The 25,626-nt window shown below is 43.8% G+C and overlaps 1 protein-coding gene across 1 annotated transcript in view; it reads left to right on the forward strand.

Moving 5' to 3' along the window:
- Nucleotides 1–1,518: 1,518 nt before the first annotated feature.
- Nucleotides 1,519–25,626, forward strand: part of LOC128325062 (acidic mammalian chitinase-like) — a 42,982-nt gene continuing 18,874 nt past the window's right edge. The window contains exons 1-10 of the mRNA XM_053250446.1: nucleotides 1,519–1,683; nucleotides 2,075–2,107; nucleotides 4,292–4,493; nucleotides 6,135–6,191; nucleotides 8,443–8,590; nucleotides 9,167–9,291; nucleotides 17,734–17,857; nucleotides 21,290–21,472; nucleotides 21,762–21,878; nucleotides 23,096–23,697. Of these exons, the coding sequence (XP_053106421.1) occupies nucleotides 1,659–1,683; nucleotides 2,075–2,107; nucleotides 4,292–4,493; nucleotides 6,135–6,191; nucleotides 8,443–8,590; nucleotides 9,167–9,291; nucleotides 17,734–17,857; nucleotides 21,290–21,472; nucleotides 21,762–21,878; nucleotides 23,096–23,257 (1,176 nt within the window). The 5' untranslated portion in view covers nucleotides 1,519–1,658 and the 3' untranslated portion in view covers nucleotides 23,258–23,697. Of the gene's footprint in view, nucleotides 1,684–2,074; nucleotides 2,108–4,291; nucleotides 4,494–6,134; nucleotides 6,192–8,442; nucleotides 8,591–9,166; nucleotides 9,292–17,733; nucleotides 17,858–21,289; nucleotides 21,473–21,761; nucleotides 21,879–23,095 lie in introns of the transcript that reaches the window.

The raw sequence follows: 25,626 nt of genomic DNA on the forward strand, positions 1-25,626 counted from the left end.
GTCCCGGGATGTGCAGGGAAGGGCAAGTGCACCAGATAGGTGGGGAGGTTTTGTACCCCTCCATCCATATGAACCAGATCATGTCCAGTCAAGCTCTCTGTGGCCCTTTCATGACAACAGCTGTTCAGCCATAGGGCTAGGATTTGATTTTGGCAGGTGATTATCCTTCTGTGCTAAACAAAATGAGGGTGAGTAATAATGCATAACCTATAGAGCAGAACACTATAGAACCCTGAGTTTTCTGGTAAGCACAAAAACAGAAGGTTTATTGAACTTCTGAGCGACTGCTATATATGGTTGGTGGGCTGGGTTCAGCTTGGTGGGTCACAAACTGTGCAGGCCTGGTTTCAAACTGAATCTTGCAATGACTTCCAACAGCCTTTCAGCAGGAATTCTGCCAAAGCCATTAAAATAAAAAGCTTCAAAATTCAAGTTCGTGTACATGATGTGCAGCATTACACCTCTATAATACTGCTCCCCAGGGCTGCCACAGACTCCTATGGTAGCACTGGCTCTGTTAAGAAGCAGCTGTTGTGCAAGCAATATGGCCACAGTTTTCCCTGTTCATGACAATGGGGGAAACCGGTAGTGCTGATATGCAACTGCTCATTCAGAACAGCATCGGGGCTGTCTTGGGGGACATCAGCAGCCCCAGGACACAGTGTTACAGAGGTACAACACTGTGCTTTGTGTGGTCCAATATCTAAAACTCAGAATTAAACGTAAAACTAAGACCCCCAAATCAACAAGAACAAAAACGAGAAAGTGGCAGTAGCCGTCTGACCAAACGACTTGATTTGAAGAGACTGCTGTATATTTATTGGTAGCCCTACCTTTGCTTAAAAAGTTTCAGCTTTGTGGTTAAATCATCTGTATAGGTTAGAACAGGACTGCACAACTTCAGCCCTCCTGCAGATGTTAGGCAACAACTTGGAAAACGGTAAATTGTGGACAGGCCCTCAGGTCACAGGGTCTGCCAGCTAGGTGGAAGGTTTTGGCCTAGTGTGTTATCATTGCTGTTCAGACATGCAACAAAGTTGTGTTCAGTGCCAGACCTCATTCCATTCCTTAGTTTGTCTTTATGGATCCAAGAACATTCCATCTATTGCTTTTTGACACTGTTAAACAGTAAGGATTTTCCTTTACAATTTTGTTTTTTAATGAAGTGAATGGGGTTAGAAAAACCAAATAGGCTTGGAATTTATTTTTAAAAAATGAAATCCTTGAAATTCTGCCTCTGAAAATGGATGCAGAATTTAGAGCCTTTGCCCACTGGAAATTATCTGATCAATAAGTATTTGACATTAACCAGATTCTCTGCTAGAGGCAAATAGCTGAGTATCTGGAACAAGTGGGGATATGAGTCTAGTCAGACTGTCTTTTTCCAGTCTGGTATCAGTTAGTTTCGAACAGCAAAATTTTTTATTTTTTTTTAAACCCACACCCACCACAGTGATTGCAACATTGTCTGGCAACACAATTGCACAATCATTCCAGGAAAACAAGATGTAATTCTCACTGAAATGCACAGGCATCTCTAGATTCTTTCACTTCCTTGCTAACCCTTCTTTAAATCAGACCAGGATCAACAGTACAGACACACAAGTGAAAAGTCAACCGTGTTCTCTTTGTGGTAAAGTGGAGCACACAGAGTCAGGATGCGTCAGCTGTCCATATTGGCTGGTAAGTCTGGTTATGCAGTCTAAGGTTAGGTGTGGGGACCCATTGCAGGCTTTTTTCAGACTCCTTAAGGTTTGCCTTGGTAAGCCAGTAGGTAACTACAACCATGTCATGCTGGTGTTGTTGTTAATCAGGAACAGGATGTGGAAAGAGTAGATGAATGATATTTTGAACTGTTGGTCTAAAGAGTATTATAATTTCATAGGCACTGCAGAAAAGCTGACCAGCTACACAGGTTTGAAGTGTGCATCTCTACTTCAAATAATAATGTTCGTCATTCATTTAAAATGTATTAACTAAAAAGCATCATCCTGAATAAAGGGAAGACAGTAATCATGGGGTGTTCATGGCAGGGCTAATCTGGACATAACACAATTTTCTCTCTCTGTTTCAGTAGGTGTAGTTGCACTGATATGTCTTCAATGTGGTAAGTCCCTTTTTCCTTCTGTCTTGCTTTACAAAAGCCTTTCTGGGTTTAGACAGAACATCCATGTCTCAGACTCAGGAGTCACACTTTTCAAAGTGACCCCACTGCCCCAGCCTGATAGAAAGCTTAGGACACAGCACCGTCCCATAGATATACTGTAATTACATAAAATGATAGAGACATGCACAGTGCTCAGCTGTTGAGATGCAATTGTTTTCCAAGGCAGAACTGAGAGCTTTGGCTCCTTTGTCTTCGATAGAGACATGCTGACCTGCCTGCTGGCTTGAAGTACACAAATTAAATGGGCAGGTTAGGAGATCTCAGGGTGCATCCCAGGTATATATTTTAGTAAAAGGGCTTGCCGTTTTTAAGCATTTGTCCAAATATCAACCTCTTATCTCTTTCTGTGACTCTAGCCTTTCCTCTCTATATGAGGTTTCATTGTCCATGTTTTTCAATGGGAGAGTTTCCCCACATTTTTTGGGAAAGTAATTCATTCAGAGGCGTAGCTAGGGGAGAAGGTGCCCATGTTCACCCTTTCCCCCAGCAGCCCCTCAGAGTGTGGAAGATAATGAAGAAAATAGGAAGGGGTGGAGCTGGGGGGGCCTGGGTTCTTTGAACCCATCCCCCTGAATACATTTTTGTGGGATTTGGGGGTTTTGTTTTGGTTGTTTGGGTGAGATGGTTTAGATCTGTCTGGAACCTACCAGCAAAAGCTAGATTTTTTTTGTCTGTTGGTCTGGGAGTTTCATGTCAGTGAGTGAGTGAGGCCCAGGCAGCTTTAGATAGATAGATAATAAATGAGCAATATAGTGAATTCCAAACTGGTGGAAACCCTTTTATAACAAAGGAGCCTCACAGTTTCCCAGCCCACAACCCCAGATTTCTGATGGAGAATGAAAAGACACAGTTTTGCTGCTGTAAGTGAGGTGCTGGAAGGTGGAGAAGAAAAGGCAAGGGACCAGGGGTGAACCCTGTGCCTTAAGGGACCTGCCTGGTGACCTGGCTTCCTCCACCCTACCCTGGGCTCTCTCCTCTTGCAATCTCTCTGTGTCAATCCTTCACCCCCAACCTGACTGGGAAAAATGCTTTGTCAGAGCCCATCAGGGAGAAATGCAGGGGGAGGGGGGAGTGACTGTAGGGGCTGTCAGTGGGGCTCTAGAAGATGGGGGAGTGAGGACCAGGGACCAGGGGTCATCCTTAAGGCTTGGTGGGTAAAACTGACCCTTTTTTCTTGTCACAACAAGAAATTAAAAAATAAAAATTCATGTTTGAAACTCAAACACATAGGCGTGTGCGCGCACACACACACACACACACACACACACACACACACAATTTTCCACATTTATTTTATACCAGAAAATGGGTGAAACTTTTAAACTGTATGCTTGTCTTGTAAGCAACACATTTCCCACCTATGTCTGTTAGTGTTGCTAAAATGACTCTATCACAACTCTCCACCTCCGGCAGGGAGAAAAAAATTGTGACAAAAGTAAGCCCCGCCTACATAACTAGATGATCCATTCTTAGGCCCTGTCCTGTTTACAATTCAGACTCTATGGTTAAGTGAGTGGGACACCACATTGCAATTCAGACAATCATCTAATCACATGATAGTAACTACCCCACATTCTAAATCCCAAAATATTTAAATCGAGGGTAAATTTTCATTGTTTTGTTTTGTTTTTATATTGTGACTTGCATTATGTACACTGCCTGATTGATTGATTGATTGATTGAGTAAGTGCCGTCAAGTTGGTGTTGACTCTTAGCGACCACATAGATAGATTCTCTCCAAGATGATCTGTCTCCAACTTGGCCTTTAAGGTCTCTCAATGGTGCCCTGCATACAAAGGCCAAATACAAAAAGAGTTGCCTAGATATGTATATATCAGGCGTTATATAAATATAATAACTATAATAAATAAATAAGTAAGTAAGTAAGTAAGTAAATGGATATGAAGCATCTATTGTGCATTGGAAGCAGGACTGTATCAACAGGCTCTACTCCTGACCTAACTCCTGTTCCATAGGCTGTGTGAACGGATTCTACATGTATACAAATGGTACATTTCTAGGTTTGTCTGCATGACCGATGACCCTGCTTTCTGCAGTTTATTGCAGTTCCTCACTCATTTTTTTATTAATTCCTCTTTCATTTCTCACCTGATTATCTTTCAGTTTCTAGCTTTAAGCTGGTTTGTTACTTCACTAACTGGTCCCAATACCGAGAATCTTCAGGGCGTTTTTTGTCTGGTGACACTGATCCAAATCTCTGTACCCACATTATTTATGCTTTTGCCAACATAAAAGACAATCAGCTTGTCCATACAGAATGGAATGATGACACGACATATGCCGATGTCAACAATCTTAAAAGAAGGTAGGTGTTGTAACAGAGCCAATCCACGCTTCCAACCACACTGGCTTCTTTGGATAGAAAAAAACAGAGTAAAGAATCACTGAAATTCACTCAACATATAGTTTGGGTCTTAGAAGCAAACTACACATTACATTAAGCATGTGATTGGGACTGACATGATTGCATTTTTCATAACTTATATATCGACTCTGAGGGGACTCAGCCTGCATTGGTACCATGGTATAAGGAGGAAGGCCTTTAACTGTTTGCCAAAACATGGTCCCAATCCTCACAGCTCCTAGTTGCCCATAGTAGGAAGCCAGGACTTTCATGGGGGAAATGGTGAGGGGTGCCATTGCCCTGGGCCCCACACATGGAGGGGCCCCTCTCCAAAGTATGGTTCAGTATTTGAAATGATCAGATCAATCTTTTCCATTCAGGACTGTCAAACTAATCAGTTAAAATATAACCCCAGAATCAAGAGTTATTTCAGTATTTGGGTCATTGCATTAACACAGGAAGCAATGGCTCAGATACTGCAGAATGTCACACACACACACACATCGGAACGTAACATTTGCACAGCTACTCAAGAGCATTGTTGTGCATGAGCAAAAACTGCACAAGTGACAATTGCACTTGCGCAACTGCACAAACATTGCATTCCACCATGTACATAATGTTGCACTGTATGTCAGCTAGAGACAAGAAGTAGAGGCTGAAATGAATGTTTTGCCTTGGGCCAATCAGAGTCTTAAAGAGGCCCTGAAGGAAGCTCCCATGGATTTTGGTGGACAGTTTTTCTGGGCTCTGTGGAAGGGGAAAGGGTTAAACTCTCCTCCCCATGCACCGCAGCCTTGATCCTGATGACCCACCTTCCTGTAGTTGCTGTTTACAAGAAATTCATTAATATCCAGGGCCAAACTATAAGGCTATCAAAATCCCTGGTGGCTAGTGTGTGTGTGTGTGTGTGTGTGTGTGGCAGGGGCAAGCTTGGACCTACGTTCCCCCAGATGATGGTTGCTGTTTTCTTTAGTGTGCCACCATGCACCCACACAATCTGTGCGGCTCCTAGCAGTGTGGATCATTGGAGGTCGGGAAAATGAGTTCCAGCCTCCAGGAATCCCATAATGCACAGCAGAATGAGTATGGTGCATTGAGGGATTCCTGTGTGTGCTTTGCCCAAGCATACACACGATCCCGGCACCAGGGTGGAGGGTGCTCTTGCACCCTCTAACCCCAGTAAAAGGCCAGGCTTCAAATTGGGGCTTGTGGCCAAGGCAGCACCAGGATTAGTGCTTTATCCTGGGGCTGCACACAAGTAGCCCAACCCACGCTGGGCTGCCCTAGCCTGGGTTGGACTGCTCATGACAGTAGCCTTTATGGTTAACATAACATGAAGTCTGGCTCTGACCCATCAAAAACATAAGAACTTGCTGTGCAATCCTATGCATATTTACTTGGAAGTATGTTCTCCTGTATTCAGTGGGGCTTACTCATACGATTGCAACCTTAGAACATCTAACTGTGCAGAGTTAATTTTCTGTGGGTGATGTCATATGTTCATAAAAAACAAAGTCCCCTTCAAGTATTCAGAAATCACTTCTGAATGAAGAGATAAGCTTCTTTTAATTTTTAATTTTTTCACTCCCTCTTCCTTAGCAATCCAAACTTGAAGACTCTTCTCTCTGTTGGTGGATATTTATTGGGTGCTGAACCGTAAGTCTAGGATGATCCTTTTTATACATGTGGTTTTGCCAGTAAAAATCAAATTACATTCATCTAAGAACTTTGCTGAGAAAACCAATGGGAGCAGAAACACTCTCTTCTCTTCTTGTCACAGCCAGCAGCTGCTCTTCAGTCTTCAAAATGACAAGATCTTCCAAAGATGTTACATTGTGTTCTTTTTATACTTTTGCTAACATGCAAAGCTAATCAATCTTGGCTGCCATCCAAAATTAGTAATAGTTCACACCACACGCATGTTGGGAGGCTTGAACTGCTCTACACTGGATCAGTTGCTTAGTAGTACATCCTGGTGAGAGACTTGGATCTTCTCATCTTAGTGCTAATTCCCATTCCAGGTTGTTTCAGTTTCTTGGCCAGATGAAGATATGCATGTTGCTCTAACCTCTGGCTTACAGCTGACAGATACAAAATGGATCCTTTTTGTGCTACCTGTGCTAATGCTGCAAAATGGAGCTCTGTGTGCCAGTGCTCTGGTTACTTTTCTGGGGAGCATTCAGGGATAAACTAGACAGTAGGAGATCTGCATTGACTGGAGTTCTGCAAATTGTGTGAAGAAGCCTCTACACACATAGACTCTCTTCTGGTGTTTATAACAAATCCATGTAGCTTGGAGGCAGAGGTTACTGCTGCAATGCTGCTCTCCCTGCATGTTCATCTATAAGGGGCTATAGGGAACTAAGGCATCAACTGCGATGTAAGAAATATGGGCTGACACACAGAGTAAAGATGCCCAACAGAACTTTCCAACAAACTGCACTGGAGCAGTAGGGAAGCACCAGTTTTTTATTCTATCCCCTTGCACCTGAAAACATGGCCCAAAGGGCTGTGGATCCTCAAGGACATATTTTCAGGTGGCACAGAAGATTTCCTGAGGAAGGAACAGCCTCAAAATTGCCCCTTCCCTGGTGCACCAGCGCAGTTAGCAGGGAAATTTGGTTAGGCTGTACTCTCACTGCACTGGTGCATCTATGCTCTAGTGTCAGCAGCTCTATGCATCTGCAGGTGCAGGTCATGATGGCATTTGCCATGTGTAGCAGGGGTGTAGCAGAACGAGGAAGGTGTCTATAACTGTAAAAATGTTTTTCTGCCTACATAGAATTTGGCAGACTTTTGTTCATGAGCAAATTCTTGGCACCTGCATGAAGTGAATTAGACCCTCCCCCCTTGAGTGCCACACAGTAAGGATGTGCACAGAACCATTCGGCGCTCCATTCTAGGAACGCTGAACTGGTTCTAGCAACCGACGTTCAAACTGATTCAGAGGGGACAGGGATTGCTTTAAGAGGCAGGGAAGGCGCTGCCTACCTGCCAGCCCCCGCCCTGCCACTTCCCCCCCCCCGCCAGCACTCTTCCAAAAAGTGGACAGACGGGGCTGCAGCATGCCTGCTTGCAGCCGGGATCAGCGTTGCCACACAATTTTTTATCTGTTGTCTGTTTTTATGCTTGTTTTTAGCTTGTTGTTTTTACTGCTTTTTATTGTATGTTTTTAATTTTTGTAAACTGCCTTGGGGTTTTCTTTTAACGAAAGGCAGTATAAAAATGTAAAAATAAAATAAAAATAAAATAAATAAATGGCCAACGTGTGTGCGTGCCATGCGCACGTGTGTCGACCATTTGTGTGACGACGCTGATCTCAGCTGCAAGCAGGCATGCTGCAGCCCCGCGTGCCCGCTTTTTGGAAGAGCGCGGGCGGGGGGAAAGCAGTGGGGCAAGGGCTGGCAGGTATGCAGCACCTTCCTTGCCCCTTAAAGCAACCCCCCGCCCTCCCAGGAGTGCACAGAACCAGTTCCGTGCACATCCCTACCACACAGAGGTGACAGCTTGCAGCACTCTGTATACCTTCTCCCTGGCCTGGCCTTGTCTGATGGCCAGTGTAATCCTTGGCAATTCCCACTTTCCTCCCTGTCCATTAATCATTAGTGCTGAGGCACAGCCTAGTTCTATGGATGTCTGGGTTTCCAGCCTTCTCCAACAAGTGGAAGACTTCTGCTGCGTTATCCCAATGTTCACAGCACAGCTAAATGTGAAGTGGTTTGTTCTTAGATTTTGGATACAGCCCCTTTTGGATACAGCCCCTTTTAGCAGTTTTTAGCCTCTGAGAACACATTTCAAATATTAACAAATGACTCAACCATCTGGATAAATAAACGTAACTCTCCTTTATTTCTTGGAATGATACAAAAATATTAAGCAACCCATGTATCTCTCCCATCTGTAACAGCTTTAGTAATTTAACTTCACCAAGGAGACGCTCGGACTTCATAATATCAGCGATGCAGTTTCTTCGGACTAAAAATTTTGATGGTTTAGATCTTGCCTGGCACTCTCCAAAATACAGTGATAAAAGCCGCTTGGCTGACCTGGTTAAGGTACACTTGTTTGGATTTTTATTGTGTAACTAAACATTGTCTCTCTTCTTGTCCAAATCATACTTACCTCTGTATGCATGTGTCTATGTTGGGTCTTTCGGGTGGAGTCAGTCTTCAGTTCTAGTTGATGTATCAGTTCTGTTGGTTTTGCTGTCCCCCTCTTGTAGAAGTGACTGTTACCTGGTTAGCTAGTAAAATAATAAACAATTAAGACGTTGTTTGCAAGGAATCACTCTACATGCAGCAACATGAACATGTAATTCAACATAATGTAATCAGGTTTAATCAAAAAATGGGTTCACATTTACAAAATGGGTATCTTGAGATTTCTATTCCAGTGCCTCATCTGTAGACCTCTGGCTTCAGGAAGAGTTTTCCTTCCTTCTTCAGGGCATGAGGGATGACAAGATATGATGGTGGGTGATGCTGAGTTATTGAGTTGTAAAACCAGGCTATTAGGGAAGAAGTTGAAGGCTGCCAGTATGCTTTAATTGCTATTTTCCACAGTCTAGGAACCTGAAAACGAACCCACTTGGCAGTTCCTTAAAGTAAAATGATGTTTGCTGATGTCTATAGGATTTGTCCATACAATTTAAGCATGAAGCTCAAGACCAAAGGAAGGCAAAACTTATCCTGAGTGTTGCAGTACCAGCTGGAAAGGAAAAGATTGACACAGGCTATGATATCACGACAATCTCAGAGTAAGTACATTCAGCCTTACGTGGGACATAAAGAAATGAATCTATACAAGTAAGGTTCTCAGAATGAGTGGCATATTGAATGGGGAAGTGCAGCAGGTAGGGATGTGCACAAATTTCACTCCAATTGATTCAAATTTGAATCAAATTCAAATTGATTCAAGTTCAAAACCATTGAATAATGAAGATTTGCTCAAACTGATTCAAATTTGCCCAAAGTCGAATTGAATTCATTTGAATTAGACCAAGTTCAATCAGACTTTGGGCAAACTCAAATCAATTCAAGCGAATCTCCACTCTATTCAATGGTTTTGAACTCGAATCTTTTAGAATTTTATTTGAATTTGAATTGATTTGAGTGAAATTCATGCACATCCCTAGCAGCAGGCTAGAATATTTCCTGTACTTGTTCATTGATACATATGTACAACATTCTTTGCTGTCAAGGGCCCAGGACTAATCAAAGAGACTTCTGTTGTGTCCATTGCAGCAGGTCAGCCAATGTCCCATCTCTGTTCTCCATATATGTACATAAATGAGACCAATGGGTTTAAATGAGAGCTCAAACTAATGTGTTCATATCCCCTCAAAATTCTCCTTTACAAATCTTGGTGGCAAATATTCTCAAAAATTCCTTAGCTGTGCAGGTTTTCTGCATTAGTGAAATGTGGGGTACTCTGGCTAAGCAGTCCCCAGAGAAAAGACAGCCACAGATTTAATGGTCCAAATAAAGATATATATCTATTGATTACAATGAAGAGGCATGGCATTTAAGAACACACACATAGGATACACTAGATGGTAATGGTATCTAGGCACTAAAATGTAACCTTTATTATATAACTAGTGTGGATTCTTGAATACATTGTAAACTATTGTAGCCAGGGAGAGTTCTTGAATATGTTGTAACTAGGGTGTAACTACGGTGGATTATCTAATATGCATGTAATTGGATAGATAATGAATAACTAAACAGTTAACTAAGCAATCAGCTAACACACTAGGTAAATGTATCTAAATTCCTAACCAAGATTAAGTCCTGTTGAGGATAGAGGAAGAAAGAAGGAAAGCAATAAGATTAAGAGCAGTAGCCAGGGCCCAAGAATAACCAGAGAAGGCATCAAAGAGGAGGTTCCAGGAGCAGGTGAGTGCAGCATTGGGTGGCGGAGGTAAGAGGCACATTTAAGGAATAATAAGCAGGTCCTTATCAGCATGTAAGCGCAACACCTGCATGCTTCTGTGCTCCACCCGTCTCGGGATTGAACAAGCGGTCTTTAGAGCAGGTCGCTCTACCCTCGATCACTGCATGATCCTGTACCATCTAGCAAAGAAATACTCTAGCGGCCCCAATTGCAATTTTTTTGTGGCCTTTATTGACTTAAAATCTGCATTTGATTCTATCTCCAGATATCTAGTGTGGTCCAAACTTGCAAAAACAACAATAGATAAGAGATTGTTATTTTTGATGATGCAGCTTTATTCTAATTCCTTGTTGCAGGTCAGATATGCTACCAATGGGGCCCTAACTGATCCAATTCCCTCTACTCGAGGGGTCAGACAGGGCTGCGTCTTGGCCCTGACTCTGTTTAATCTCTTTATTAATGATTTGGCACCATTTCTGGAAAGGGTGGATTCCCATGTTCCGAAGCTGGCTGTATACGAGTGTCCGTTTTACTCTACGCTGATGACGTAGCTGTGCTATCTCAGTCCAGATTAGGTCTTCAAAGACTGTTGTGCACTTTTGCTGGCTACTGTAATGATAACACACTAACAGTTAACTATAAAAAAAACAAAGGTCCTGGTTTTCTCAAAATCCAGGAAATTATACAAATGGGTAATAAATCAGAATCGCATTGAGCAGGTATACAGCTATAAATATCTAGGTATAGTATTTCAATATAATCTTAATTGGAACGCCCATAGGTTGTCTTCAGTTCATATAGCCCATAATACACTCAGTGCATTTTTGCGTTTTTATTATTCTAAAGGGGGTCAGTTTGTTCCCATGGCTCTTCAGGTATTCCATGCTAAGATTGTGGCCCAATTACTTTTTGGAGTCCCGCTATGGATCCAGGGAGTGTCAGCTGAACTGGAGAGAGTACAGTCTATTTTTTTAAGAGCAATCCTCGCAGTGCCTAGGTGCATGTCATACTCTGTTCTATGCTTGGAATCTGGGTCTTTCTCCATAGCTTTTAAAGCCTGGGAGCTTACCTTTGCCAGATGGTGTAAACTCTGCTCAGAAATTCAGGAAATCTCTTTTTTTCAATACTTATGGGTGGATTCTTATCCCAACCCTTGGCTAACATATGTAAATAACAAAATAATGCAACTGGGCCTTTCTCCTTTTGAACTTCTCACTCAGGAACGCAATAAGGTGAAGGAAATACTATTTCTTCGGTTGCATGACACTGAATGTCAGGAACTAATGTCTTTGGCCAACAGGACTTGTTCCCCTCTGCATTTTGGGATTTTGCCACCTAGGAGAGATAGAGGTGTAAATTACTTAACAACATTGCACTTTTCTAAATTTCGGGTCTCATTTGCTCGGGCTCACTTAAACGTGTTGCCCTCTTCTCTTTTGGAATGGAGGTTTGCTAAAGACCAATCTGCTATGGTTTTTTGCCCTTGTGGTGCTGGCCTCCTGGAATCTGTCACCCATGTTCTGCTGTACTGTTCTTTGTATCGGGATGCTAGAGAAGATTTTCCCCTTATTTCCCCTTATTTTCCCCTTATTTCCCCTTTGTTATTCAAATTTCCTGGGAGGTGTGAGCGTTTTTATACATATTACTGTCTTGCGGATGTAAGTTCTGATATTACAAAAATTGTAGCAAAAAAATTTTATATTGCCATTAGGTTAAGGTCTCAATTAAGTGCTTAACTGTGGGAGCTGTTTATGCTTTTTAAACTATTTTTTAATGAATGACTGTATTTTGTTTTATTGTGTTTTAGTATTGTTATATTGGATATGTTTGTTATTTCTATTTCTGCTGGCCAATGGCTGTAATAAAATTGATGATGATGTGCTCCGCCCGCAATCCTGTGCGGGGCAGTGGCAATCCATCCAGCATCCAGCACGGCGTGGAGTTCCCCAGGTTTCTGCATGTGTGTGGTGGCTCCATGCACACACAGAGGCTAGGGCATCTGCTTATTATTCCTTAATGGTGCTTCTCGCCTGCCCAACACCACCCAGCACTGCCCTCACTGGCTGCTCCTGGGAAGTGCGTTGGAGTGAGCCAACACCCCAACGCAGAGAGCAAGTGACCATCATGACTATAAATGAGTTTAACTAAACCCTTGCATGATTATTCATGGTTGAACCCAATAAACAGTGACAAGTAGGGATTGAACGGAGCTGGTTTTGCCAGTTCAGCTCAAAACTGGACCAGATATGAGCCAGCCTGATCCAGACTTGGGCTCAGCTGAACCAGGTCTGGTTTGGCCATCATGCCAGCCAAGCAGGCTCATGGGCCAGCTCAGGGGGTATACTTGTAAAGGGGAATCTGGCTAGGGGGTTCCTAGTACAGGGGATTCCCTAGCCTAAGAAGGGGCAGCGGCAAAAGGGGAATCCTTTACATTGAAAATGAAGGCACCAGGGGTGGCAGAGATGGCCGCAGCAGAGGCATCGGTGGGAGTGACAGGGGCTCCTCCAAGCCCCACCCAAACCAGGCCAGCTTGATGTTGCGAGCTGGCTCGCACATCCCTAGTGACAAGTACTCGGTCAAAACATGGCAGAGAAGAAGGGACAATGACAAGGATTACTTCAAAAACAGTGTCAAGAGGTCAAAGAAATCTAGCAGGTTAAAAAGGGACAGGGAACAGGGAGGCTTTAATGGAGAGAGAGAGAGAGAGAGAGAGAGAGAGAGAGAGAGAGAGAGAGAGAGAGAGAGAGTCTCTAGTTAGCTAATAGTCAGGCTGAGGCTAGTAAGAGGAGGCAGATGCAGAGTACTTCTCCTAATCAAAGCTAACTCCTATTAGAACTGGAGGAAGAAAGCAAAAAAGGGAGAAGGTGGGGAGAAGCAACCAAGGCTGAAGAGCAATCTGTGTCAGAGAAAAGACACTGAGGGGAAAGAAAGCAACCAGAGACAAATGTGAATAAAGGGCACTTCATGTGGAGAGGGAAAGCAACCAAGGACCAAGGGAAAGCAGTGTCAGAAAACAGGGATGTGCGTTTCGTTTCGGATACAAAACGTTTTGTGCACAAAACAGGCCGTTTTGGCTGTTTTGTAGCCAAAACAAAACACCCAGTGCTCAAAGCAGAAAATTTTGTAGCCAAAACAAAACGTCCCTGTTTCGGATACAAAATGTTTTGTTGTTTAGGCTGTTTTGGAACTCCATTTTGCAATTGCAAAAAGTATTTCTCCTTCAGTCTCCATTTTGAGTTTTGACATCTGTTTGAATTTCCAGCCCTTCCAGCCCGCAGATTGGCCAGCAAAAGCATGGGCTGATCTGCTGTCAATTGCCTCCTTATTCCTTTTAAACAAAATTAAGGGTAAATTTTACCCTCATTGGCTAGTGGGGCAGTGTGCATTTCATTGTTGTTGTTTCACACTGTTGTGTGTAGATCAATTGCATTTCAGATGGGGGCGGGATGTGGATATGCATGACCTTTGGAAATCTGCCTGATTTTTTCCAAAGCTCTGCTGTTGTTGATGTGTGATTTTGATGTTATTTGGGGTTGATTTGGGGCAGAAAGGGGGATTTGGGGGCAGAAGAGTGGTTCAGGTGGTAGTGCCCCATTGGGTACCTGCTGCCACCCAGATTCCAAAGGAATTGGGAAAAGGGCTGATTTTTAAAGAATTTCTGAAGTTGAAATGTCTTCGGGGCAGATTCAGAGCAGAAAGGGGGCCTGAGGGGCAAAACAGTGGGTTGGGTGGCAGTGCCCCAAGGGTGCCTGCCACAACCCAGATTCCAAAGGAATAGGGCAAAGGGCTGATTTCTTAGGAATTGTTGAAGTTTACGCTTCTTTAAGGTTCCCCCCCCCCCAGGGAATAATGGAGGTTTCAGCAGACCCATAATTCCACCTGGGGGGCACTGGGGTGGCTAGAAGCGAGTGGTGGTGTAGTGCACATAGGGTGCCAAACACTCCCATGGGTTGCTAACCCATGGGGTGCTGGGTTCTGTTGTTTCTGAGGTGTTCTGAGTGTAGATTCTTTGAGAGCATATGAGATTTTCAACGGCAAACCATGAATCCACTCTCACATGCTACCAGAGAATCTACACTCAAAACATCTCAGAAACAACAGAACCCAGCAACCCATGGGGGTGGTTGGCGCCCTATATGCTCTACACCACCACTCGCTCTGGGCTACCCTGGTGCCCCCCAAGTGCAGTTATGGGGCAGGAATTATGGAGGTCCATCATTCCCTATGGGGAAGAACTTTACAGACACGCAAACTCCATTACATCTTTAAAAATCAGCCTTCTGCCCAATTCCTTTGAAATAATTCTGGCAGCTTCCTTGCTCCCACTGGGCACTACCAACCACCCTACTCTGCTCTGGGCCACCCCTTTCCCCCCAACATGAAGCTACACTTTTGCTGAAACCTCCATTCTTCTCTATGGGAAAAATCCTATACTTTAAAAAATCACCAAAGATCAGCCCTTTGCCCAGTTCCTCTGAAATTTGGGTGGTAGTTTCCACCCATTGGGCACTACCACCCCCACCCACTAGTTTTTCCCTGGGGCCATTTTTTAAAATCCAAAATGTTTCGGATTTGGATTTTGCAATTTCGAACAAAGAACAAAATTAGGGTGTTTCGGATTGGCTGATTTCGAACAAAGAACAAAATGGGGGTGTTGCGGATTCAGGCCAAAAACAAAACAGGAAAAAAAACCAAAATGCACAACCCTATCAGAAAGAGGGAGATCCTAGTCAGGGGACAGGTCTAGGCTATGTAATGAAGCAGAGCCAACTAAAGCAATGTAATTAGACAAACTAAGAAGGACTGGGGAGAAAAGGCTTCATTCTTAAAAACTGAGTGCTACTAAGTTATTCTAAGGTGGGACCATGTGAATGAAGGAGAAGCATTGCATTCTGGGAAGTAAAATCAGTGGAAGTGGCTATCCCTGGGTTACCAGGGGGCCATCAGTGTGGGAATGGATGACTGGAGCAGAATAACAGGGGTTTAAACTACTAGAGCCCATCATGGATGGGTTCTGGAGACTGGAGTTACTAAAGCTGGAAAAGACACAGGACTGAACCCTTTCCAGGGAGATTTGGTTAGAATTTACTTATGGCTGAGTATTGTAACAGCTACATCTGACTTCTTAAGGCCAGCCTTTGGGATCAGAGATTCTCCCTTTGTGCTGTGAAGAAGCTAGGTGTCCTTCCCATGTGACAAGGGTAGATTTCTGGTGAGATGGGTCTAGGCTACTGGTTGAAACCTTGAACACACACACACTTTGGATGGTGAGAGAATGAAAAATAGTACAGTAAACTGGGAGCAGAAGAAAGGAAAGGGGATGCTCCCTGTATTACCTGCTGCCCAAGCAGTCTGGTCCCAAAAGATGGAGGGCAGATTTTAAGGCTGGAGTGCAGGGGGCAGAGCAGACAGAGATCTTGTTTGGAGAGTCCAAAAAGAGAGAATACAAAATGGAGGTCCCCTTTTGAAAAAAACTGAGCTTGGTGTCCAGGCGGGTGCCTGGTCACCTGATGACCTGAGCCAATAGAAAAATGGGGTTGAAAATCTGCTAGGCAAGGTCTCTACAACAAAAAGACAAAATACCCTTTTGGGTCCATAAAAAGGCAATTGGAGTGGCCATCATGGTTAATGGGTGATCCAGGATGTTTCAGTGATGGAGACGATGGAAGGGCAGGTGACCAATAAGAATAACAAAGAAAGCTTCTTGAACTCTTATTAGGCTAGGCTACAACACCTGGGGCTATTTAGTTTAGAAAAAAGATGACTGCGGGGAGACATGCTAGAGGTCTATAAAATCATGCATGGGGTGGAGAAAGTGGATAGACAGAAATTCTTCTCCCTCTCCCATAACACTAGAACCAGGGGTCATCTCATGAAACTGATTGCCAGGAAATCTAGGACCAGCAAACGGAAGTACTCTTTTACACAACGCATAATCAACTTGTGGAATTCTCTGCCACAAGATGTGGTGAAAGCCCACAACCTGGATGGCTTTAAGGGGGGTTTGGATAACTTCATGGAGGAGAGGTCTATTGACGGCTACTAGTCGGAGGGCTGTAGGCCACCTCCAGCCTCAGGGGCAGGGTGCCTCTGGGTACCAGTTGCAGGGGAGTAACAGCAGGAGAGAGGGCATGCCCTCAACCTGTAGAGTTCCAGCAGCATCTGGTGGGCCACTGTGCGAAACGGGATGCTGGACTAGATGGGCCTTGGGCCTGATCCAGCAGGGCTGTTCTTATGTTGTTCTTATGTTATGGTATTGGAAAAGCTATGCAGAAGATTAACTTAACTAAAATGACTGGAACCTCTTGGAGGAAATCTCCAGCAGTTTGTATGCCCCAGAGGCGTCAATCTGGATCCAAGAAGGAATTGAGCCATTTAGATACTTGAATGCAGGAATGTTAGAAATGTTGTACACTTGTCCTGGGATGATCTGAGCAATGGAGACTTCATCTGAGGGAAGTCTCAGGCTGTTGGGAATGAACTGTGCTGTCAGCCTGATTTTAATGGATCAGAATCTGTACTAGACTTTGGTGGGAGTAAAACACATTTGCCAAGCTTTCCGCTCTAGGGCTTCCCAAACTCCAGTGCTAAAACACTGCCTTATTCCTGGACTATTTCCTCAAAGACGCACGTCAACCATGCCAAACACTCCAGTAGGGGGGTAAACCATACTAGGGGCAGGGGTGCCATCAGATCTGGGATCCAGATCCCATAACATTAGTATTCACCAATTTAAGATTCTGCAGTAGCATCTGCTAGTAAATTGCAACAGAATTTAGAAAATTCTATATCAATTTCATTCATTCAGCCCATCAGACCTGTTGAATTTCAAATGCTTATGTCAAATTTATATTCTGAAACCCATATGTGGAATTCTAAGGTCAAAATTTGACATCAAAATCCAAACTGACATTTGAGTCAGTTTTTATATAGGGTCAGATTTTGATATAGGGTTTCTCTCTCTCTCTCTTAAATTTCACTTTTGCTCTGGTTTATGTGATTCCATTTCCCCCGAAGTAAACAAATGCAATAAAGGGGATTCAGGGCTTATCTGCACATTCTGTTTTTTAAAGTCCTCAAAGCACAATAGTCCTCTGGTTACAAGGCACAGATCTGTTCAGAATCAAATCCCCACAAAAAGGTTAAACAGACTCGGATTTCTCAGCTGGCAGTCTGGTGTGGGAACATGGGAGAACAAGAGGGCCCTTTTTCTTTTTTAATCTTACACATGTTATTGAATATAAATGTAGCCGTCACCCAAAGTGCCTTGCATCACTGTTCACTCTTTCTTTTCTTCCTGCAGGTACGCAGATTTCCTTAACTTCTTGACCTTTGATTTTCATGGTTCTTGGGAGAGTCATACCGGACATCTTAGTCCTCTTCAGAAGGGCAAAACTGACACTGGATCTGCATCTTATTATAATGTTGTAAGTTGTCTATTCAAGAACGATGTTGGATGCTTCTAATAACTTTTCAAGAAGTTTAAAAAGTGCCGTGAGTTTCATTAAGTGCTATCCTGTACTCAAGTTAGCATGGTCATGGCTCTGACTCAGATAACTGTGACTGCAGGGCTAATTGTGATATCTCTGTACCATCCACTGAATTAATGACCAGCATCAAACAGATTCACCCTACCCCATTAAACAGATGACCAGCTAATGCTGCTATATGTGAGAGGGATTTCCAAAACCTAATTCATATGCAGTGAGCCACATAATGGCGCAGCGGGGAAATGACTTGACTAGCAAGCCAAAAGTTGCCGGTTCAAATCCCTGCTGGTATGTTTCCCATACTGTAGGAAACACCTATATCGCACAGCAGCAATATAGGAAGACACTGAAAGGCATCATCTAATACTGCGTGGGGGATGGCAGTGGTAAACCCCTCCTGTATTCCAGCAAAGACAACCACAGGGCTCTGTGGTCGCCAGGAGTCAACACCGACTCAACGGCACTACTTTTCTTTACTTAAATTCATATTAGGGGTGTGCATTTTGGAATTTTCTTGTTTCAGTTTGTATCCGAATCGAAACATCCCCGTTTTGTTTTGTACCCAAATTTTCTGAATCCAAATCAGCCCTTTTTTTTTTTTGTAGCCAAATTTTCCAAATCCAAATCGATTTGGATTTTTAAAAAGGGTCCCAGGGCAAAAAGAGTGGGTGGTGGTGGTAGTGTCCAATGGGTGGAAGCTACCACCCAAATTTCAAAGGAATTAGGCAAAGGGCTGATTTTTTTGGTGAACCTTTTTTAAGTGTACACATCTTTAAGAATTTTCCCATAGGGAATAATGGGGATTCCAGCTTCAAATAAAGGGGAACCTTTGTAGGGGGGTGTGGCCTAGAGGAAGCCCCTCAAAGGGGCTAAAGTAAAAAAAAACACACACACACACACACACTTTGCGAACCTCCACAGACCAAACAGGGGGGGGAGGTCTAAGGGGTGCCGGGCTGAACTGGTCCAGTCAGGTTTGAGTCCAGTCTGCACTCAAACTGAACCAAGCCAGCCAGTTCCATGCACATCCCTACTCTTTAAGTGGCACTCTGTGATCTTCAGGGAGCCAGGCTGGTGGGAGCTGCAGCACACAGCCTCAATTGCACACATGATTGTGGCTGCGGTAGGATGGGGCTTTGCCCCTTCAACCTGGGTCAGAGGGTGGGTTAGTTCCCAGGTTAGCCCTGCTCTGGAGCAGCAGGGTGGGAGCAGGTTCCAAGACTCCACATTAGCCTCACAACCCAGTTTGTCACACTCCTGCCCTGCTGCAGCTGGTCGTGAGAATAACCTTATTGAGGCTGTTCTCACGCACAACCTAACCTGGGCCAGGAAAGCCCAGCCTGGGTTAGGCTGTGGGTGAGAACTGCTGGGATCGGGCCCGATCCTGGCAGAACAGTGCCACCTAGCCCAGCTTTTTAGCCCAGCTGCTACTCAGGGTTAAGGGAGCAGGCTTTGAAGTGCTGTGTGTAAACTGCAATTAACCCTGTGTGTTTGAAACCCCAACTAATAAGAGATTTTGTAGTATTCTAGGATGTGGCATGGAACTGGAATGTAAGAAAACAAAGTGAGGATTTATGGGAAATGAACTTTCTGGCCTTCAGGGGAGTCAAGCTAGCTAAAAAGGTTGCTGCTATGCTGATTTCAGTGCTTTGTGCTTTGCAAAGCATTTAATGTAGAATCTAAGGCCAACTGAAGTCTGGAGCTGGTGTGTTTTGTGCATACATTTTCCTTTGAACTGCAATGCTATACACACTTATGTGGAATTAAGCCCCATTGAATTTAGTGGCATTTACATTCTGAGCATGGGTGTGTGCACACCTCCAGCACATTGTTCTGTCTCACTGTCACCTAATTGTGCAGAGGTGCCCATTTAAAACTCATTGGTTGTTCTTCTGATAATTTTGCTTTTACACAGCGGGCTGTATTTAGCTGGACATATCAAAAAGTAACAGCCGTGAGAGGGTTAGTTCATTTAAACCAGCCCTCAATGTGCAGATTAAATACTACTTTAAAGTTCTTACTTTAATAAAGTACTTTCAATAATACTTTAAAATAATATTCTGTTCGCCTATTAAGAGGCAGTTCAACACCTCCCCTAGTCTAATTAGACAGCTGGGGAGAAATATCTATGCCTATATTCCTTCCCCATGTGACTGAGGGTTGGTCCAAGTATTTATATAGCCACTTCATGTTTCATTTGTGCGATGATGGCACTCTTGTAAATACTACAACAGATGTAAAGACTGGGTTCACAACATGCCAGGCAGCACTGTATTTTGACCATTTTCCAGGTGATGTAGTCTGCTTCCATCTTGAAACATGTCAACAAATTTACAAGACTGATCACCATGCTCCCAATGCCACATTGGGCTGATCACGTTAGGGGTGTGCACAAAACCGGGCTGCCTGGTTTGGTTTGAGTCTGCACCAGACTCGAACCGGACCAGGCATGTTCAGTTTAGGCACTCCCTGAATCTCTTCGATTCAGTACAGGGAGGATTCATGATCTTTAAAATAAATAATAATAATAATAATGTACTCACCCCCTCGGGGGTATGTGTGCTGCCATAACCACGGGGGGGGGGGCGCATCTCCAGACGTTCCCCCTCCCCCTGCTAGCCTCTGTATATGCCCCAATCACCCAGTTCGGGCAGTCTTCGGCCCATTCTGGGCCTGCCCTCCCTGAGGGTAGCCATTTTGGAGGCCACCACACATGCCCACTGGGCCTCTGCATGGCCTGGGATCCAGCCATGCAGAGGGCCATTGGGCATATGTGGCGGCCTCCAAAATGGTCTCCCTCACAGAGGGCAGGCCAGAACGGGCCAAAGACTGACCAAACTGGGTGATTGGGGCATATACAGAGGCTAGCAGAGGGAGGGGGAACCTTCGGAGACACATACACTGCCACAGCAGTACCCCCCCCAGAGGGGGTGAGTACATTTTTCTTTTTTAAAAAATTCAACTTACAACCCCGCCAAACAGGTCGGTGTGTTTGGTTCTATATTGGACTGAAGGGTGGGGGTTCACAGTCTGATACTGAGCCATCAAACTGAACCAGTTCAATGTCGAACAGGTTCAGTTCCGAACCTGTTCTTATATCCCTAGATCACATCAATCAACCCTAAACATCAGTCTCAAAGGAATACGCTTTCTCTTGTTGCTTTCTCCCACAATTATGCTGTACACAAGAGTTGTAACTTGAATCCATTAAATACACATTTGGCAGAATCTTATCATTTTAGAGTTATACATAACCCACAGATAATAATTCAAAGCTATAGAACTGGAACAGGTGCAGTAAACAGATATAACATTTGGTGATGCTCCAGATGCATAATGACTAATCTTCTCCTCCTCTTCCTCCTCCAGGACTATGCTGTGAAATATTTAATGGGGAAGGGTGCCTCAGCTGAGAAGATCATCATGGGACTCCCCACTTATGGACGGACTTTCACACTTTCTTCCTCACTGACTACAGTCGGGGCCCCAACTTCTGGTGGTGGAACATCTGGGGAGTACACAAAAGAACCAGGGATGCGGGCCTATTATGAAGTATGGAGGATTTTATTCTCATTCCCCTCTATCCTAACGAGAAAAATGGGGGGGGCGGGGGGCGGGAACAAAGCTGATGATGCGGAAACACTATTGTATACTTAAACATCCACGATCTGAATATGGCCTGAGGATCAAATTACTTTATCTTAAAGTCTGCTGGTTGCAACAGATACTAGGAATGTCAAGTAGTCTCCAGCACTCTCCCTGTTTTGCAGTCATTTGCACACTATGTACTGATGCCCAGTACTGGGATGCATACTTACAGTTTCTTATTTATTCTTGCCAGATCTGTCATTTTAATGTTGGTGCCACAAAGGAATGGATCGAGGAACAGGCAGTCCCCTACTCCTATAAAGGGAACCAGTGGGTGGGATATGAAGATGTGACCAGCATTCAGAAGAAGGCAAGTACTAACAAGGGATCTATTTGCCATATTAATTAGATAATGTAATCTATAGATGCTGAGAGTAGCTTGCAGATGTTACAAACTATTACAACTGTCCCCATTCTTCTTAAAATATGACGTCGAATAAAATTGATATTGTTGCTATCAGCATTAGGGCAACTTTATTTATAGGGCTGTCCCTCCCCCCCACAAGAAATATTCAGAGATAGGAGTTGACAAAGCCGAGTTTCCTACAGAGACTCCAGGGTGTGGCCATTTGTTCCCAGCAATGTGCCGGGGGGGGGGGGGGAGGACTCCACGATATGACTTTGCTTCCTTTCCTGAGGTTGTTGGTTTGAATCCCTGCTGGTATGTTTCCCAGACTATGGGAAACACCTATATTGGGCAGCAGCGATATAGGAAGATGCTGAAAGGCATCATCTCATACTGCGTGAGTGATGGCAATGGTAGACCCCTCCTGTATTCTACCAAAGACAGCCACAGGGCTCTGTGGTCGCCAGGAGTCGACATCGACTCAATGGCACACTTTACCAGGAAAGAAAAAGCAGCATTTTGAAAGGATACAATGCAAGAAGATAGCAAATAGTTTACCAATATTGTATTTTTATTCTGAATCATTTCTGGACAAAAATGTTTTGATCAATTATCAGTTTGATGTGATGCACAGCCCTAGTACAAGTGACTGTTAAGGGAAGCATGAGCTTCTTGGTAGGGCTGCCAACTGGCCATGCTTTTTAACAGATGGTTGTTCTATTGTGTCCTTCCCTCTGTTATCATCAAAGGATGCCAAAAAAAAAAAAAAGCCATTAGAAATCTCAGCACAGCTGTTTTTACTATTAGTACAGAATACACATGCATGAGCTGTCAGAATACACTTGTTCTCCAACAGGGGGGCAACTGCATTTCTAGTCTGAAAGAATATGCTGTTAATGTGAGAATTATGAATGTGAATGGATATGGAAATTAACAGAATTAATAGAATGGCTGGCCCTGTAATGAAGGGTGTATTTATCAAGATGGTGCTTGTGAATGTTGGTCTTTTCATCTGCTGCCGCACAAATGAATATATTATTGGGCTAAATACAGTAAAAGATATGGTAGCTCCTTTTGCATTTCTGGACCATAGTGTGGAATGAAATACCTCTGTGTGTGGTGTGTGAAAGAGGATTCAATTTCATCTTATTTACTTAACCTTTGCCTCTTCTTCCCTTTAGGTTCAGTACATGAAAAACAACCGTTTGGGAGGTGTCATGATTTGGACACTTGACCTAGATGATTTTTCAGGTTCTTTTTGCAATCAGGGAAAATATCCACTAGTTGGAGCTGCGAAAACAGAGCTGGAAAAGCAACCATTTTTTTCAAAAGGGCAAAAATAGAGCTGGAAAAGCAACCATCTTTTTTCAAAAGGGCGTTGAAGGCATGATGACTCATTTACTTTTTTCCTCTGGGTGAATACATGACCAGCGTACAAGGGGTCGTGTATTCACCCAGTTTGGGGAAGTTTGCTCATTTCTTAATGAGTGTGTGCTACAAAACTGCCACAAGATAGAGAACTGGAGCTGGTTTTGTATTGTTACATAGTTGTAGTTGCTACACCCCTAGTTAGTTACTCACTCATTCTGTTGCTCTCAAATGAAGAGATGGATTCTACCTATCTCTTTATTCCTCACTGCAATGTCTTGTCACTATTTTCTAGTTCTTTGTTTATGGAAATAAATGTTCTCACTTGTGTTAAAAATTAACTCATAATGATAGGGATGCTGTATTCACTGGTTTCAAATATGATGTAATGCTTTCAATAAAACATGAAGGGAAATTTGTGTTTTCTTTACTGAAAAACAGTATTCTTCTATGTCCCAAATTATGTTTATGTACGTGCAGCGGGGAAATGCTTGACTAACAAGCAGAAGGTTGCCAATTCAAATCCCTGCTGCTACTATATCGGGCAGCAGTGATATAGGAAGATGCTGAAAGGCATCATCTCATACTGCATGGGAGGAGGCAATGGTAAACCACTCCTGTATTCTACCAAAAGAAAACCACAGGGCTCTGTGGGCGCCAGGAGTCGAAATCAAATTGACAGCACACTTTACTTTAGCTTTATATGCATTGTGCATTGAGAGGCTGGTTAGGGAGAAGAGTATAGGACATTAAACTTGTTCTGAATATATACTTAATTGCTTTTTCTTTGCATCTTTAAAAAAAAAGTATCATGGGTGTTGTGCTCATGTGCACACAGGGGAGCCAACATGTTTCATGCTGCATTCAGGCTCTTTCTACACAAACAAGCAAAACTTGCTCAAACTGCATTTTGTCCAGGGGCGTAACTACCATTAGGCAAGGGGAGGCAGTCATCTTGGGGCCCCACTGCCTCGAAGGCCCCCCCAGAGGCACATCACATGACTCCCCACCCGCCCATGTTGCACCCCCTATGAATTATGTTGAGTCTCTTGGAGATCGGCAGGAGCAGAGAGTAAAAGAAACTCAATTCAATGTGAACAAAGTATTCACCGTATTCATAATGGGGATGTGAGTGTGAGTGCACGATATATTGTGAAGTGTGTTTGTGTGTGTGTATCAGCGAGGGGCCCATTTAAAAATCTTATCTCTGGGTCCCCTCCAACCTTGCTACGCCCCTGATTTTGTTATCAGCACAAAATCCTCACCAGCCCCAGCTGAGGGCCAGTAATGTATTAATCCATTCCAACATAATGGGTGGAATATCGCCTTGCTGTGGCAATGCTACTTTTCTTTTTAATGCTTTTGGATAACATATGCTACCATGCACAGAGGCTGATGTCTGCATGCCACACTAATAGTAACAGACATCAGAGAAAGACAGCTCCCCCAAGGTTTCTTGCTGGCAATTGATCTGCTTTCAGGGGGTCCCCACCTTGCCAAGTGCTTATGGCTTTGTGCTTATGGCTTGTGCTTAAGTGCTTATGGCTTTGTGACTTCCCTATTCAGCTTCCTCCTCAAAACCCATTTCTTGTTTAACCCTTTATCTCCTTCCCTTACGCCATAATCTAGCTACACCAAGTTGCATAGGCAGTTCCATTTCAATCACAGGTCTGTTGTGTAACATCTTCCTTCCCTCTTCCTTCTCCCCTCCTTATCTAACATTAGACAGCTTTCTTAACATTATTCTATGTCCCTTGATTTTTCTTTTAACCCGTCAGTCCATCACTGGATGCATCCTTTGTTCTAGAAAACATTCAAGTAACTCATTCTCCACATTGAGACCTTTAAGCAAACTGGAAAAAGGACCTCTTGCTCTCTTTGATAATCAACTGCAGTTGAGGTCTAAATACCCAGCTCTACATCCAGAGGCCGAATTCACACATAACATGGAACCCCATGGTTCCACCCTTTGTTGGCTGCTCTCCCATCCAAATTCAGACATTCAGGAGATCTGTCTCTCTGCAGTCAGCGGGACTGCAGATTGGTGGAGGAGCTGACCGTGTAGGCTTCCTTCTTGACGGAAGGACAGCCTGCACAGCCAATTGGGCTGGAGGGAGGGAGGAGCTTCCTTCCTCAACTCTGCTTCCATGGGGCTGAAACAGCAGTGCCAGCATTCAGATGTAGTGCTGTTGTCACAAAACCAGAGTTAAAGGTGGTGAAACTCCACTCTGACCAAAGTTTCAGAGTAGAATTCAGGGAGGGAAACCACGGGTCCTTTTTTGCCCTTAGCTCCAGTTTCCAGTATCCGGACGTTTGGCTACAGAAACTAGAGGTGAAGGGACCT

The sequence above is a fragment of the Hemicordylus capensis genome, chromosome 4 (assembly GCF_027244095.1).
Source record: "Hemicordylus capensis ecotype Gifberg chromosome 4, rHemCap1.1.pri, whole genome shotgun sequence".
In the NCBI taxonomy this organism is placed as follows: Eukaryota; Metazoa; Chordata; class Lepidosauria; order Squamata; family Cordylidae; genus Hemicordylus; species Hemicordylus capensis.